Source organism: Lytechinus variegatus, chromosome 15 (assembly GCF_018143015.1).
Source record: "Lytechinus variegatus isolate NC3 chromosome 15, Lvar_3.0, whole genome shotgun sequence".
NCBI lineage: Eukaryota > Metazoa > Echinodermata > Echinoidea > Temnopleuroida > Toxopneustidae > Lytechinus > Lytechinus variegatus.
The window spans coordinates 27,601,355-27,619,511 of NC_054754.1; the positions used below are offsets into that span (position 1 = coordinate 27,601,355).

The 18,157-nt window shown below is 34.8% G+C and overlaps 1 protein-coding gene across 1 annotated transcript; it reads left to right on the forward strand.

Annotated features, from left to right (window-relative positions):
- The first annotated feature begins 2,691 nt into the window (after window positions 1-2,691).
- LOC121428674 (suppressor of SWI4 1 homolog) lies at window positions 2,692-15,172 on the forward strand. Its single transcript, XM_041625469.1, has 13 exons — window positions 2,692-2,770; window positions 4,075-4,242; window positions 5,130-5,231; window positions 5,726-5,776; window positions 6,773-6,943; window positions 7,460-7,536; window positions 8,904-9,011; window positions 9,845-9,968; window positions 10,316-10,394; window positions 11,864-11,918; window positions 12,738-12,812; window positions 13,544-13,695; window positions 14,175-15,172. The coding sequence occupies exons 1-13, from the start codon at window positions 2,756-2,758 to the stop codon at window positions 14,504-14,506; spliced, it is 1,509 nt and encodes a 502-aa protein (XP_041481403.1). The 5' UTR covers window positions 2,692-2,755; the 3' UTR covers window positions 14,507-15,172.
- Window positions 15,173-18,157: the final 2,985 nt, after the last annotated feature.

An 18,157-nucleotide genomic window follows, 5' to 3' on the forward strand; every position in this document is an offset into this window, starting at 1 on the left:
GAAAAGTGTGGAGAAAAAAGTATTAAATGAAAATGAAATGTAAACCAACTTTAAATTATAAAAACTTAGTGAAAAATGCTGGAGATGTCTGATAAAAACTTTTGTTCAGATTCAGTTATGTCCTCAGATCCAGCTGGCACAAAAAGGGTAAAGGTTGTGCTTACTAAGTGTTGAAATTTCAAATTTGGGCGGCAAAATTGTTACAAAATGCTTGAATGTATCCGTTTTATTTCAATTGGCTAAAAGTGCTAGGGAAATTTATGAGAAATGCTTCACAGGGTAAGTTTGATTTCGCCCTTTCCCCTTGACACAGCGTGAAAACAAGCATTTCTGCGCAAACAGATTTCTGCGAGCTTTACAAAAATGGACAGTGCTCACTCAAGTGTAACATTCTGTCAAAACTTTTACCTTCATTAAATAGATGAGACCCAAACCCATAATTATATGTGAAAAAATTACCCACATGTTGTATATTTTTTAATTCCCAGGGCTTTTTCAAAGTGTATACTTTTTTTTGATACGCACTGTATGATTGTAGATTATTTTGCCATAGCTAGTGGTTGTTACTCTGATTGTTATATTATTTTTTATAGATCACCTTTTCGTATCCTGAACATAATCACTTCCAAATTGTTTTTGTAACTTATCAAATAATTTATTTATGTTTTTTTTAAATATACCACATACTTATTATTTAGATTAACATAACAAATATCGTGAAAGTATGTAAAAATATCTGTCACTGCTATTATACTGTCATCCGGTATAGGTTAATACAATAAAACTGGAATAGAAACCAAAATAGTTGAATACAGTATAAAAGGCTTTGATTCTGTACGTCATTAAAACCAAAGATCAATATAGGCAAGTACATTAGAAAATGTAGGAGTTATAAAGGAGAATGATATGTGATTATGATGAAGAATAACAAATAAAGATCATCATCTTTTTTGGATACTCGTTCTGTCCCTGTTCTCGGAAGTGATCTAGATAAATTATTGTATGATTGATTATGGGAAGAAGAAAAATACAAAAATAATTTCTTTCTATATCTGGCAACAACAATAAAAGCATTGATCCGACCAATCCGTTGTAAGCATGAATTATTGATGGAGATCGGATGGGTATTATATAGGCCCTATGATATTAAGAGAGGATTTAAGAGATTATGAAGTATACACAGTTTGAGCTATACATCAACACACTGTGGGCGTTCCCATGGGCGTCAGCGCATAGGATTATTATTATTTGTCTGTTTTTCAAGGGGACATCTATTGTTGTGCCCCCCCCCCCAAAAAAAGTATATATATATATCCTCCGCGCGCTGACGACCATTATGCGTTCCATCAAGTAATTTTCGGGACCATCATGGGACATATAATTACCAGTCCTCTACAGCCAAGAACAATCATGTGAAAAAATGCACTTTTATAAATATCGAGGTCTTTGAGGTATACATTATTAGCTAAATACATCCGTACTCACTCGCAGGACTCAAGAGATCGATGTCTGGCTTTTATATATTTTCACCATGTAATTTGTCCTAATAATTGCTTTCGTTCTCGCATCACGCTCGATAATTTTTTTTGTGACGGAAACTCCATTTTGTTTGGAATTCAATATGTGCGGGGCTACCTCTAGCAGATTACCCGAAACACAAATTATTTGAAAAACAAATTATTTTGATCGACTGAATACCTGGAATAGAAAGCGAAATCAGTTACAGAAAATCAATTTAAGAAAGCAATTTTTTTGACATCCGAATAAGATTACGTCGACCTCGAATACAAGCAAGCTAATAATCTCTCCTTATTTCTTTGTTAAAATTTTCAAATTATTTTGTTTTGTCCAAATATGCATGAATGAATACTTATTTCTGTGATAATTGGCGATATGAGTATAATAGAAAATTAAGTCCCTATATGTACTAAATTTCGGGTAAAGAAAGACATCCTCGAAATATAGATAAATTAGATGGCAAATATGAATATACAAAACATATCGTTACGAAGATATAAATTTTGCTATTTTAACAATATCATTTCTTAAATGTCGTAAAAATATAATTTCCCCATATATATTTTCGTTTTCATCAAGCTATATCTTTGCTTGCTCAAAAAAAAAGATTTAAAATACGCAATTTTCGATCATTATTATGTAAACTAGTTGTCTCTTGGACATTATAGAGCCAGTGGCCTACAAATACACCAAACTATTTTGAATGCACAACATATGGCTTCTGTGACAAAATTCCCAATTACGCGAGCGAAAAGCGAGTGATCAAATACCTTTTTAAAGTGTAAATTTAAATTTGTGATATCATTTTGACGCAATTTTCAGAAAATTATGAAACATCTGTAGTATCCCGAATTGTCCTTTTCTCTTTCTCCCTCCCTCCCCCTTTTTTTTTGGGGGGGGGGGGTGGTGCGGCCGTGCCTTGGTCGTTTAGGACCCCTAAGTCCTCATCTGTACGCCAGTGAACATAACAATACTAGTAAATCATTTGTCATATGATAACGTAACTTTTTCTTAAGACAACGGTATAAAAAAGAGACGTGAATAACTGTGTATTACTATTTTCTTTTTATAATACATCATACAATTAAGTCATGATTTAGTTTCCTTGGAGAATAGGAAAGCCTTTGACAAGCACCCCCTCTATCGATAAATACATTACAGGGGCAGGTCGATTTGCCCGAAAAACGTGGGACTGAATTGTTGTGCATCAAAGCTAGAAAGACGAACATCAGACATCATGGCCCGTAAAAAGGTATTGAGATTTGGATTTGTATTCTTAGACTAAGTTACAGAAAAAATCAAAGTAAATGAATATTGTTGATTTATCTAGCTTGTCTACATTAAAAAGATGATGAAATGGTGCCGTGATCTACCGTCATGTCACCGTAAGGCCGTACTTGTTCAACATCAGACATAGACATAGGGCCTAGTCCCGTGTATTGTAAACTGTGTGAGTTGCCTTCTTTTCTGCGAAAGTACTAGTCTATAGTCAGAGTAAAGTGCGCAAATATCGGACACTTAAGCATAATTGGACCAATATAAAAATACAGTCATTGAATCAAATAAAAATCATGTTTATTTCTGTAGTACGAATGTTGAATATTAATGTCCTAAAAATAGAATAAAAATTATGCCATAATTTTATCAATTATATTTTTTTATGAATATGACATTAAAATATTTACTTACGGTGCTACCACTACCAGAAGCTTGTTTATTGCTGAAAATCAAATGCAGTTTCCAAATATCAGATGCGTAGAGTTGTGCGCCGCGATCAATTTTGTGGATTGAAATCGTGCTCTAGACCCCCAAAATAATTGCGTAATTCTTCTTCTTACATTGAGTACAATCCTCTTCACAGAGTATAGTTGTACTTGTAGTAAAATAAAAATTATTCAGCTGCACAAATGCCAATTTTGATTATTACTATTAATAATTTTGATATAGAAATCAGTAAATAATAATAATTTACTTACAAAATGGATCTTTTTCGGCTCTGAACATCGGACGTATTCACTCAGCTGCGCGTGACTTCGTTCTGAAAATGAGTGCGCGTGTCAACAGCGCATTTCCAATTCAATCGGCCTCCCCCCTTTTTCTTCCCATAAAAAGGGTGTAAGGTATTCTTTCTTAAGATTAGAAAGTGTAAATATCAGTGAAGAAAACATCTTGCTTTGTCAGAAAGTATCACTCATTCAATGAACAAGGTTATATAACCTTGTTCTCAGTTACATCTCTATCTATGTGTGGCAAAATAATGGTGGCAATGTTTGGCTTAATTTCTCTTTTTATATGGGAAAATATGTGATGATATATCAGTATATATTTTTGTATTTCATCATCTACTTATATTGTCTCCAAAAACAAATGGCTCTATGTACCGATATGCTGTTGAAAGAGCATCTTAATAGTAAGAACAATATGTATTATTCAAATAAATGTCAATTTCCAGCTGCATCAGTTTTTTTACAATATTTTCATTGTTCAGACATTGCTTATTTGGCTTTGCTTTAGTTTTTATTTATTTCATCTTTGCTTTTTCCTCCTGAATTGCAGAGCAAATCTAAAAAGGCAGCCCAGAGGAAGCAAAACTTAGCAGAGAACGATTATGGGAAAGCCCCTCATACATTTGTCTTCAATCGAGGTAGGGTCGGGAAGAATGGACTCCAGCTTATGCTTGATACGAGACAAGTGATGGAGCCCTTTACAGCATCAAGTCTTCGGGTAAGTCTTGACTCTGCGTCTTGGACCATTACACAGAAATACTACCTTTCCAGCAAAGGTCATAAGTTTGTGTTGTTCTGGGCCAATTTTTTTTTAACACAAAGCATGGCGATCAATAGTACGGTTGATTTATACAATAATTACACATAAATATCATTTGCAGTTAATAAACCAACCCTGATATTATTTGGTGAGCTTTGTGTTCCGGTACCCTATTCATTTATTTGAGGCTACTGTGTAAGCCCAGCATTCGTACTGAAAATTAATATCTATTTGAAAAAAAAAGAAATTACTGGGCCCCTCTGTTTGAGCCATGGATTGAAATTGATGGTACACATATTTCATTTTTTACTGGAGATAATTCTCTCTCATATAAACATTTTCTTGTATAAAAAAGGAACGCAAACAAACTTGCTGGGCTAGCACAATGAGTGCCTAGATGGTGTGTGTGCTCAATGTCTGGACCATTATTGATTCCCTCAAATCTGATTATTTCGAGTTATCTTCCTTGATTTTTGTAATTGTTTATTATTTTAAAAAATTTATTTGTATGTTCTTGCAGGAATATTGTCTCAGATATTTAAGTAAACTGATTCTTTTTTTTATCAGCACCTTAGGCCTACCTGTTTACTCTTTAGAATATTCTGTAAATCCACTTTCCATAATGTACTATTTTGATTGCTGAGACAAATTGTGGATGCATTTTGATTTTCCCCTCTTTCATTCGGCAAAACACTTTAAACTGTATAGAAAGAATTTTTTTTCCTGGAAATATTCACATAACATTTGAAGTAGTTTAGAAAATATTGACTTTGAAGTCTTATATGTGTTTTATCAGCTTGAACATTGAATATTTTCACCTGTTACCACCATGTTTATTTTCAAAGGCTCGAAAGAAGAACACTCTCAAAGACTTTGTAGGAGTAGCAGGTCCTCTTGGTGTTTCTCACTTTATGTCCTACACAAAAACAGATTCGGCAATTCACATGGTGAGTACTGTAAATCCACCCCAAGTTCCAAATCCATGTCTGACCCTCGACCTGGAAACCCATGGTAAGTCACTCAAAACAAATTTTGAGGTTTTTATTGAGTTTGAAAATTTGAAAAAGCAGATCCTAAGCTTTAAAATGGTATATTGCTTGTCAAAATTGATCAACAATAATCCACATAGTTTCTAGGAAGTGAATATCAGCGAGAGCTTCAAAGAAAAAAACATACCAAAATTTAAAGTTTGCATGCAGGCGATAGGTGAAACTTCTGTGCAGTCCAGGAAAGGTGTAAAAGAAACCCTTGTATCTCATTTTGGTTGAACAACTTTTAATTTTGACAGATTAGGGAAACGAGGTACTATTTGTGATAAGCTATATTTCAAATTTGATTTTTGGAGACCAATATATTAAATCGACTTATTACACATAGAAAATGAGTTATTTCATCTGCAAAATGTTTATTGATGCTAATAATCTTTTCATTTGCATTACAGAGAATAATGAGGCTTCCCAGAGGGCCGACATTGACCTTCAAAGTTCACAAGGTGAGAAATAAATGTAGGAATATATGATTCTACAAACAGCCTACATTATCCTATTTTAATTGTTTGATAACCCCTTTTTAGTTGGCAATCAGCTGGATTTAGTTCACACAGCTTGCTGCAGTTACTGATTTTCAAAATTCGGCAATATTTTGTTTCACCAAAATATTGCAAACCTCTCAAATGTCATAACTTTGTGATTCCTTGTCCAATATTGATGAAATTTTCAGCAATGTGCTCCTTGAATTTTATGTAGATTGAATTATTCTCATCCTTGAGTATCCCTGTTACAAATGAACCCACAGCAATCACTATCACAGGTCAACTGGACCCTATTGCATAAAAGTTTATCATTATGATATTACCTTTCCATTTAATGGTAATTCCCATGGAATCCTTGATTTTGATTGGCCGTTGAGCATTGTCACCATGGTAGTTATCATTGAATGGCAAAGTTGCCATTATAGTGATTTTTGTGCAATGGGGTCCCAAACCGACCCAAGCATTTACCTACATGTATGCCTTCTTCAGCTCATGCACTCACATGAAGCACTCTCAGCAAAATGATCCTATCCAAGCTTTTGGAATTTGAAACGTCAGATTTGGCAGTGATCAAGTGATATTATTGTTTAGGGCTGGTATTCAATTCAATACTTCAGAATTTTGAGTATTTTACTCAGTATTTTGCATAAGTAAAATACTTATCCATCTTTGGTATTCAATTACACTTTGTGATGTCAAAATGGTTATTAGTAAGTTTTTTTTTATTTGGCTTGATAAAGTAAAATACTTAGTTGTGATCTGAATTCTAGTTTAAGTGTTTTGATTAGCCAAGTAAAATACTTACAAAATCAATACTCATCTTTAATGTGAATGCAGAAATCAAATAAAATCAAATTTCATCAATTCAAACTATTGTTTATGGAAACACCATCTTGTTTGCCCAAATTATTATCGATTTATATTTCTAAAATTCTTCTCTTTTCAATCCTGCTACAGTATACCTTAGCTAAGGATGTTGTATCATCGTTACGGAGACCCAGTATGTACGCATCACAGTTCCTTCATCATCCTCTCCTAATCCTCAACAACTTCAATGGCAATGAACTCCGCTTCAAGCTCATGACGACCATGTTCCAGAACATGTTTCCATCCATCAATGTCAACAATGTGAGTAGTTCCTTTTTCAGGCACTTCAGGGATTCGATGATAGTGTGATTAATATTCATGATGGGTTGCACATTAAAGTCAATGCAATCAATCATAAAAAAAATGTTATACAAACGATTGCTCAACGAGGTGTTATGGAGCAAAAGTTGTATTTTTGGCTCCCATTGGTGGTCTAGATTCTTCTTTTTTTATATAAATAAAAGCATTGTTCTGTTCTGTGGGTATGTGTTACATAATCAAAATTTATTCTGGCTAAGGAATCAATGTATTGCTTGACTTTTCTGGAGGAGGGGGGTTATGGGGTTTAAATGTGTCTTGATAAAAATTACACTTAAATTTCAATAAAAATCACACTTGTATTTCAATAAAAATCACACTTAAATTTCTCAATTGTCTGTGGCAAATAACATATCACCATGTTAGTCAGATACCATTCATGTGACATACACCACTGTGTATTGGCACATTGGCATTAAATCATTGTAACTAGACATACCGTATCTCTTCCTCCCTTAGGTTCATCTCAATGACATTAGAAGGTGTGTTCTGCTCAACTACAATTCTCAGACCAAACGGATAGAATTCAGACACTAGTAAGTATAAGTGATCTTTGCAAGTGATTGTTATAAACTCAGGTACATCTTGGCCCTGTCTTACAAAGAGCTGCAATTGATCCATTCCAGCTCAACCTTGGAAATTCATCAATGTTGTCATCATCATTATTATCACTATTATCATAATTATCATTATTATTATTATTATCATTACAATGATGATAATGATGATGATGGTAGTAATAATAATAAAAATGATGATAATATTGATGAGAAGAGAATTGTCAGAAATACAAAATAATATAGAATTTGTATAGTGCACGTATCCACCTTGCTATAAGTGCTCAAGGTGTTCTTATATTACCCTGGCTAAGCTAGTCTACCGATTCCGGTGCACACAGCTTTTTGAGGAATTACTTCCAACCGGTACCCATTTACCTCACCTGGGTCGAGTGCAGCACGATGTGGGTAAATATCTTGCTGAAGGAAAACATGCCATGGCTTGGAATTGAACCCACATCCTTCAGATTGAAAGACGAGAGTCTTAACCACTAGACCACAACGCCTCCACATTCTAAATCTTAGGTTTGCTGGCTTTCTATAGCTGTGATTGATTAGATCAATCGCATTTTGTTGTAAGAAAGGGCCCAGAGATGTGTACTGTCACACCAACAAAAACTGACTCAAAAAGGACCAATGGTATTTCATTGATACTAAGTAATTGATTTGGTTGATTTCACCAGTGTTTCTGTTTCTGTTTATGGTAACTCCTGTGGGAACTCGGTAGGACAGCATTTTTTGCTGGTAAACGCCAAGCTGGTATATAACCAATTACCTAGGAAACATTTTTACGTCTAGGTTAATCAGTCATAGTGGCTGACTTTATAGACGATAGATATTACTCTTTTTATCAAAGTGGAGACAGTGGCAGAGTGGGGATTCGAACTCACAACCTTGCGATTATGAGTCCAATGCTCTAACCACTGGACCACATGACCACATTTCGTCAGACTGGTGTTTAATCTGAAGTGAAAATATGGATAGCCAATAGTGATATAAATCTAATTCAACTTGTGTGACTGAGTTTATTATACTCGGCCATTTTAAAGCAACTAGGCAGTGATTGTTTTGGTCATGAAAGATGAAACGCAATCCTTGATCCACGATAAACATGCAGAGCTACGATCACCTCACTGCTTGTAATGCTTTGTACGTGTTCTCATGCTTTGCCATAGATTACCAGTCATGTTACATTGTACAATTGAGTACCATATATATAGTGTCTTTTTTTTTCTAAATAAATGTCTTGCAGTGATTTGGAAAGTGACGTCAGTTGAACATTAAAACACAGAAGTCTATTGTAAGATTTTGGGATTGTGAAATTAATAAGAATTTTTTTTTCACAGTTCCATCAAAGCTGTACCTATGGGGATGAGCCGAAGCACCAAGAAGCTTCTCCAGAGTAAAGTTCCTAATCTAGGACGCTACCAGGATGTTAGTGACTTCTTCCTAAAGTAAGTATATGGCATAAGTAAGATTTGATAATATTATGAAGGATATTAATGGGGAAAGTAACACTAAATAGGATTTCTCCCCTAGAATTAGATTTTAAAACTTTTAAGATTGATGATTTTTTTTTTTATGTTTTTCAAATTTTAAAGAAAAATAGTAATTTTGGCGTGAAAATAGGATGAAAAGAAACAAAGAATAGGAATTTTCACAGTTAAGGTTAGCAGCTCTGTATGTGACAATAGATAGTCAGTAGTAGGGCACCGGTCATGCAAGCCAAGGTTCTGGGTTCAAATCCTGCTCAGGACAGTCTGATTCTCTCACATTCTTTTCTCTGATCTTCATGGATTATGGAGTTTTTTAATTCACCCTAATGATTATTTGAATTTTGCCCAAAGTTTTACTGATTAGTTCTCATGATTATGTCTGTATCTTAAGTCATTACCTGCTATGTTCAAGGGGTTCGATTGCATTTTCTCAGGTTACAGTTGCTTCTCCTTAAAGCCATCTTTTGATACTTTGCCTCAAACCTAACCTGTGGCATACAGAGGGGGGGCTCCCTCCCCCCCCCCAATTTTTATCGACCAAGAAAAAAAAGAGAGAAGGGTGAAATATATTATTTTTTCTGAATATTATGTCAAAATCTATCTCCAAATTGGAAATTTTTAATAAAGAAGTCGAAAGCTTTCTCACTCACAACTTTTTATAAATTTACGCCTTATTGGGCCCACTTAAAATTTTTGGCTCTCTGCGTAACTGAACCTAACCCTTATCCTTTTCCTTTCAGTAATTTGATATAACAATGAGTGTTAATTGTCGACACCCTTTCTTTGTGTAGCACTGGTAATTTGTCAGAAAGCGAGGCTGAGATGGATGGAGAGCACAACGAAGTGACTCTACCCCAGAGGTTAGCCAGCCGAGGCAACCTTGACAATCAGAAAAGTGCTATTAGGTTAATAGAGGTAAGATAGTGTTACTGATAAGTCGTGTGTGTGTGTTTAACAATGATGATGATGATATTGATTACGATGATGAGGATGATGATAATGGTGATGAAGGTGATGATGATGATGATGGATTTAGATGATGATGATCGATGATGACGACGATATTAAAAGAATTGCAATTGCTCCACAATTTTTCTCTATCTACCAATTTATTAGTTTATAGTAACTGAACATCTCGTATAGCAGTTAATATTTTGTTGGGTATGACATCAGATATCAGAATGAATTTAATCTATATCATTACAACTAATAAGTTATCAGGGAACTGAATCAAATTCATTCACGGTATTTTGACTTCTCAGATTGGTCCGCGGCTACAACTTGGTCTGATTAAGATAGAGGAAGGTCTATGTGAAGGAGAGGTTCTCTATCATGAATCCAGTGAGTAATTTTATTTTCAATTTCACATCTTGTCATGCAAAAGAGTACTCGAGCAATGCCGTCATGTCATCACAAAAAAATGAATGAAATTAACATTTAAAATAGTATGCATTGATGGAGCGAGATAAGAAACACTCCTTGTTCATTTATTGGGAATTCGTTTGTGCGCTCCCAGCACGTAGTGAAGTCAATATAGATACTCATTTGTACCAGACTCGATACACATATTTAACAGTAAGGCAAGATGAAGTCAAACTGCCTTGTAGGCTGATGTACTGGTAAATGAGATGGGAGGTGTGGGGATTAATCATTCTGGGAAAAGCATGTTATAATTAATGATATTTTAATTTATAAAAAATGTGTTCAATAACCATTCAAATATTTATTTAGTCACAGCGCCTGTTTGCTGTTATTATTGGAAATATATTGATTGTCAATTATCATTTATTTGTATACTTTATATTTGTAAATTTGTTGATAACCAGCGATAAATTAAATAAATTCAATTCAATCAAAACCAAAATTTAATTGGAGTTGGCTGTGTAGATCAAGCATGTGCACCACATTTTTCAAAGACTGCTCCGCAAAAAGTCTTTCGTGCATCAGATTGGTAAGCAATGTTATTCCCTGCCACAATAACCTGCCTTTTGGTTTGGTGGAATTTCTTTGATCTATCAATTTGGTCCAATCGTCATTTGTTTCAGCAGTTACTTACACTCGAGAGTCTCAAAAACTGTGTTTCCATTTAAATGGCATATTATGGTGTTGGCGTTAAAAGTATGTTCCTGCTGCGAAAGCGCTGGGATATTAATAGTAATAATACCCAATTTTTATAACACGCTTTTCCCAGATGGCCCAAAGTGCTTACAATTTCAAATTCATACAACCAAAAAATGCAGAATGCCATACATATAAAATGAAGGCAATTACCTAGAACAAAAAAGTTTTTAGGGATTCTTAGAAGATTCAAATGGTGGGGATTTTCTTAATGTGAGAGGGAGTTTGTTCCATTCCATTGAGGATGCAACAGAGAATGTTCTAACTCCTGTCTGTTTCATTTAGTTGGATATGTTAATTTAAGTTGGTATTGAGAGGACCTAGTTCTTCTACCTGGGACATAAATTTCTAAACAATCGGACAAATATTTTGGGGCTAGGTTATTGAGTGATTTGTATACCAAACCAAAAAGAAGTAGCTTAAAAATTATCCGTTGTCTAATAGGGAGCCAGTGTAAATTATGTAACATCGTCATCTTCAGTGATATTTTTAAGGATATAAAGATTTATTGGAAATGAAACTATATCCCTGTACCATGTTATCCTTACCAATGGCTTTTTGCAAGTTCTACTTTTATGTAACTACAATGGTACAATTGAATATAAATAGTTGATCAATTCTAGTACCTTGTCTTATATTTTCTCCTGTTTCCCTAATGTTTTATTAAAGCCTTAATATGATTTATTTTCTAGTAACAAAAACCAAGGAGGAAATTTCAGCAGCCAGGGAGGTGAAATTCAGGAAGAAGTAAGTTAATGAATGTTAATGTTATGATGATGATGGTGATGATGATGGTGATGATGATGGTGGTGGTGATGGTGATGAGGATGATGATAATGGTGGTGGTGATGGTGGTGATGGTGATGATGTTGATGATGATTATGATGATGGTGGTAGTGATGGTGGTGATGGTGATGATGGTGGTGGTGATGGTGGTGATGAGGATGATGATGATGGAGGTGGTGATGGTGATGAGGATGATGGTGGTGATGGTGATGATGATGATGATGATGGTGGTGGTGATGATGATTATGGTGGTGGTGATGAGGATGATGATGGTGGTGGTGATGGTGATGATGATGATGATGGTGGTGCTGATGATGATGATGATGACAATGGGAGTGGTTTATGGTACACCATTTGATGAGTCCTAGAAGGAAAAAAAAATCAGACAGAGGAAGAAATTAAATAGAGAGCCGAGAAAGTGGAAGATAGAGTATTCTTTTTTGAAGTGAGTGTAGTCATGAAAAGGACTGTTAACCAGAAAAGTTTAGAGGCTTGAATGGTTGGAGAGATGAGAGGAAGCTGGCTTGAGTCGGCGAGTGGAGTTTTATAGCGGGAGAGAATGATGTTGATTGTAATAATTGATGATGGTGATGATAACAATAACATTGATAATAATAGTGATGATGATGAGGTTGGTGGTGATGATGATGATGGTAGTGGTGGTGGTGGTGGTGATGATGATTCTGATTATGATAATAAAGATGATGATTCATTCATTTCTATGCAAATATTGATCTTTCCATTCATTGTATTCTCTCCCAATATCCTTTCCAATTTTAGGATTGAAAAGATCAAGAGAAAAAAGCAACAAGAGGCAAACATAGCCAAGAAAAAGAAGGAGAACGATGAAAACAAGTGAGTATTATAAAAACAAAATCCACATCAGAAAATGTTCATAAAAACTACTTTATTTAATATTGCTAAAAAAATATGCATTTATTGATTAATGCATGATGCTATTAAAATCAAGTTCTATTAATGATTTTGGGGGTGTTTTTAAACATAATTTGATGAATTTTTGCATTCTTTTGTCGTGAAGTATGTTTCTATTTTTGTGTAAACATGCATGTACTCTGGTGAATGAACATCTATATAAGACCTCTTGTCATGTTCTTCTCAGAGTTGTTTCTATGCCAGAACGTGAAGTTTATCTTTTAATTGTATCGGAATCATTCGCTTACATAATGATGTATAGATTCCTAGAACTTGGTTTTCATGAGTCCACCAACTGTAGTTTGTTGCCACAGTCGTGCTTGTTCTCACAATAATTTCATTGACCCAATAAACAAAAATAAATGTATGTTGTACATTCTACATTGGACTTCTCTTGTAGATGGCTTCTTGCATTAGTATATTCTGAAATCATTAAACCCAGTGGGTGGTTCATAAATCTTTTTGTAAAGTTATGCACACTGGAACATATTCTTAGGTCCTATGTCAATTACATAGGGATATATCACTTGACACAAGAAAGGGTTACCAGTCATTTGTAGCTTACGAACAGTTTTATGAAACACCTACTAGTGTTCATTCATTTGGCCCAAAGAATTTGAGATCAATGAACTCTATCTTTTGCAATCCCACAGGGCACGCTCTATCGAAGGGATGAAGAGGAAGTATGGAAAAGAGACCAAGGATGGAAAGAATGTAGGAGAAGAGGAGGATGAAAAGAAGGAGGAAGAGGAGGATGATGATAGGGAGTATTACAGAGAAGCAGTAGGAGAAGAACCAGATGCAGGTTTGTGAACTGTTCTATGTCAGATTCAAAATGAGGGTGCTGTTTCATGGTAATAATAATAATGATAATAGTAATGATAATAATATTAATGATGATAATAGTAGTTATGATAAGGAGAAGAAGAGGAGGAGAAGAAGGAGGAGGAGAAGAAATAATAATATGATACAATATATTATCAAAAGCATCATCATGTAGGGTATTTGTATAGGGCATATATCAACCTTGTTAAGTGCTCAAGAAACTCCGATACTACACGGGCTAAGCAAGGCTTCTGGTGCTCACAGCTATTTGAGGAATTACTTCCTTCGGTACCCATTTACCGCACCTGCTGGGTAGAGTGAATATCATGTTCTTGCTGAAGGAAATTTCGCCATTGCTGGGATTCATTCCACAACCCTCTGTATCAAACTTACCATTTTTGTGAACTGATGAAATCTCACCTATGTAACAAGTGTATTCTCTTTATATTGATACCGTAGGTATGTTTCCAAGAAAGCGATCAAAATCTTCTCAGGGAAGCAGAGGTAGGGGCACCAACAAGCGGCAGAAGTTTGGATCCCAAGATCGGAGAAGAGGAGATTCAAGGGAACGAGGAGATGGAGGAGGAGGAGCAAGAAGGGGAGAGAGAGGAGGGAGAAGAGGAGGGGGCCGAGGAAGGGGCAGAGGAGGGAGCAGTGGTGGAAGAGGAGGTCATCGTGAATCAGGAGCCAGTAAAGGAAACGGATCCTTCAAACCCAAATTCAGTGCAAGAACTCAGGCTGCAAGATCAAGAGGAGGAAGAGGGCAGAAAAGGTCATTTTCAAAGCGCTAAAAGGATGGAGAAAATGAACACTAAATTGGTCTATTAAAGATTTAGGTCAAAATAATACTGTCTTCCTCAATAGTTAATGCACATATATGAGGATTGGCCAAATGAGGGAAGGAGTTTTATGAAAGGTGCAAAATCATGTAATGAATTGTCAGAAATGTGGAAAAATATTATTTATTAGAGACACTCAGCAAGAGTGTTGATTCTCGTGAAACTCTTGTGGGAGAACAAGTGGTATGATTATCTAGCCAATAGAAACATTTGGTATTTCAAGTTAATAGTCTATGTTGGTATCAAATTTGTTAACTAATCTAGCCTTCACACAAATTTCTGGTTTATAAAAAATGATACCTTGTATATCATTGATAGTTTTAACACCTTGTGCGGTCAATCCCTGCCCCAGCATCATTTCAGGTGTGGTGTTGTGGCTGGTGCTAGGTAGTATTACCTCGATACTCAACACCACCCTTTAACACTGAACTTGAAAATTGCCCACCACTGGTGCCCTACAGATATCTATCTTTGACCATCATCATCTAAGAGATTATTGAAGTACAATGGGTGCATCTAGAACAGTGGAATTCTTCAGTGTAATTGATAAATTTCCTAGATCCATGGTCGAAGATAATAGAGCACCGAAGTGTGATGTCATCAATTTTCACTTTTTTTTTTTCATTAAGTTTTTATTGATCGATAAAATGATTACATAAATATCAAAATATAATTCAAATAAAAAACAATATAAAAAAACAGAACAGAACAGAACAAAACAATAACATAATCATAATGAATTAGAACAAAGCAGTATTACATGGAATAAAGGAGCTCAGCTAGAAAACAAGTACATCTAATATACAAGCAGTTTCTTACACGAGTACACTGCACAGTGTACATCAGAACACATATTTCCACTTCCTAAGGTGAAGTGCAAGAGTACTTTTCTTTTTGGCAATGCGATATTCTGTTTCTTTACAAGTTTTCAAATAGACTTGAAAACCGTGAAATGAAGGAATGTTATTTTTGAATTTACATAAGTAAATATAATTTTTGAAGATCAGGAAAATATAAGTGATAAATTTGTCATCTTTAACTCCAAAAATCTTTTCAAAGGGGGACGGATTAAAAACCTTCTTGGTATGTCGAGAAATTTCAAGAACTATTTCGTTCCAAATGATTTTCACAATGTCACTTTTTGCATTTCAGCACTTTTTATGCCATATTTTTGTAGAGCAATGCAGCAACCAGCTGTAGATCTCCGTGATCAGTGGAGGAGGAAGAAGAGGTAGAGCATGAAGAATACCTCCACTATCAAAATTTGGTGTGAATCGGTCCATGGGGGGGGGGGGGGGGTTGAGATATGACCTCATGAATACATAAGTAGCCCCATTGAAGTCAGTGTATTATTGGCCTGGTTCAAAATGTAAGGAACCAGGCCAATAATACATTGATTTCAGTGGGGCTGGTTCCTTACATTTCGAACCAGGCCAATAATACACTGACTTCAATGGGGCTAACTATGTATTCATGAGGTCATATCTCAGGCCCCCATGGACCGATTCACACCAAATTTTGGTTGTAAAGGTATGTCATCATGCTCTACCAAAATAAGGTATAAAAAATTCTAAAATGCAAAAAAAAAAATTGTGACGTCATCACTTCGGTACTCTATATGGAGTTCAGAATATATGCCTATGAAATAACCACTTTGTCCCAAGGATTTATGTATCTACAGTGGCTATTATACAAAGATCATACACCACCAGCAAGTTGTTGGTATCGTCTCATAGTACGAACTTCAATACATAGATTTTCCCATGAGGCCGAGGGTCCACGAGTCCAAGGATCACGTTTGTCTTACATGAAAATTATTCTCTGCTTTGCCTAATCGTATAAATCTTGCTATCAGGTTTCAAAACATTCCTCAAACGTGCACAGTTGACTTCTTCGTGGTTAAAATAACTACAGTATTTTCTAGAATGTATGTCTCATTTTACATTGAAGATCAGGCTAAGTGGACACTCTTTTGATGTTTACGTAGACAACGTAATATGTAACACTTGGCCACCCAAACCGTCCCCTGCCTGTTGCATTACGACTTTCATTGTCCCATGTTTTGTGTAATGACTGTTTGGGCTCCTCCTACGTTGTGTAGTTTCTAAATTTAGACCAAGACACTGTAAGACTTCTTTAAGGACAGACAATGTATAGACATACATGAAAGGTCAACTCCTCCGTAACACAAACTCAATTTTCTAGTGAATATAGATAGATAAGAAGGTCACAGCACTAAGAATTCCAAATATTTCATTTTTTTCTCCAACAATGTAGAACTTAGTTGATTCCTCATGGAGCATGTTAAATCATCAGTATCCAGAGAGTTCAGTTTATTAGATCAATGATAAATTAAGAGCTTCTTTATCGTCAAAGCTATAAAAAGTAAAATATTTTATACTACATATATTGAAATACAAAAAAATACTGTGCGTATCTTATCAGTTACAGGCCATGATATACATACAACTTCATTGTCAGAATATGAGAAACTTCAAAATATTTTAATTTCTGATTTTACATCCAATTATGATGAAATTGTCATCGTTATGCTTCTTTTTTTTTCTTTATTTCTTCAAATCAACTTGCTCGAGTGGATTTGACCCGTAATGAAAGTGTAATCTGTAATTGCTTAGATACTACATATATTTTGATAACTGGATGATCATGTGCCTGATTATTCCAGAAAATTAATTGTTGTCCTTGTTTATTTCCTTTTCCCCTGACCTCATTTCACAAGGCACTCCATTGATTCAAAAGATGCCAAGATTTTTTTAACTAATACACCCCTGCATTGCATAGTGGTTTTTAACATATAATAATACACTACTATGTATGTGATTAATTGTATCAATCTTTAAAGAGGAAGTTCACCCTGACAAAAGGTTTATTATAAGTATAGCACAAAAGTGATAAAGAAGTATTGCCGAAGGTTTGAGGAAAATCCGTCAAAGAATAAAAGTCATTAGAATTCTGAGTTTTTGATTTGTGACGTCATATGCGAGCAGCTTTCCTACGTATCGTATGTTAATAAATCGATGAAATGTCATTTTCTCAGAAAATTGAAAATGTTTTTTACTGTACATTCAGTATATCAATAGACAAATCATTTCACACCCGTTTCTAAAAAAATAATAAGTCATCCTGAACCATTAAAAACTTGAAATTAATGCATTTCATATTATAGCATATGGAGCAGCTGCTCGCTTAATGTCACAAATCAAAAATTTTAAAGTTCAATGACTTTCTTAATCTTTAACAGATTTTCCTCAAATCTTCACAAATATCTTTATCTTTTTCTGCTATTTTGACAACAAACTATTCGTCAGGTTGAACTTCCCCTTTAAATACTAAAATCTTTGCTCCTTGGTATGTCACATAGGACTGTCCCATGTATCATCTCATATGGCTGTAATTATTTATTTTGAGGTTATTCATGAATTTTTAAAATCTTGTATTCTCTTTGGACTTTTTTACAAGATGATTTATTCTTTTTTTGAAATGTTAAGATACCTCACAAGTACTACCATGTTTTTTTTAACCCTCTGTTGTAATGTGTCTTACAAAATTAAAAGATATATGAGTATCGCCAATCTTTAGAAG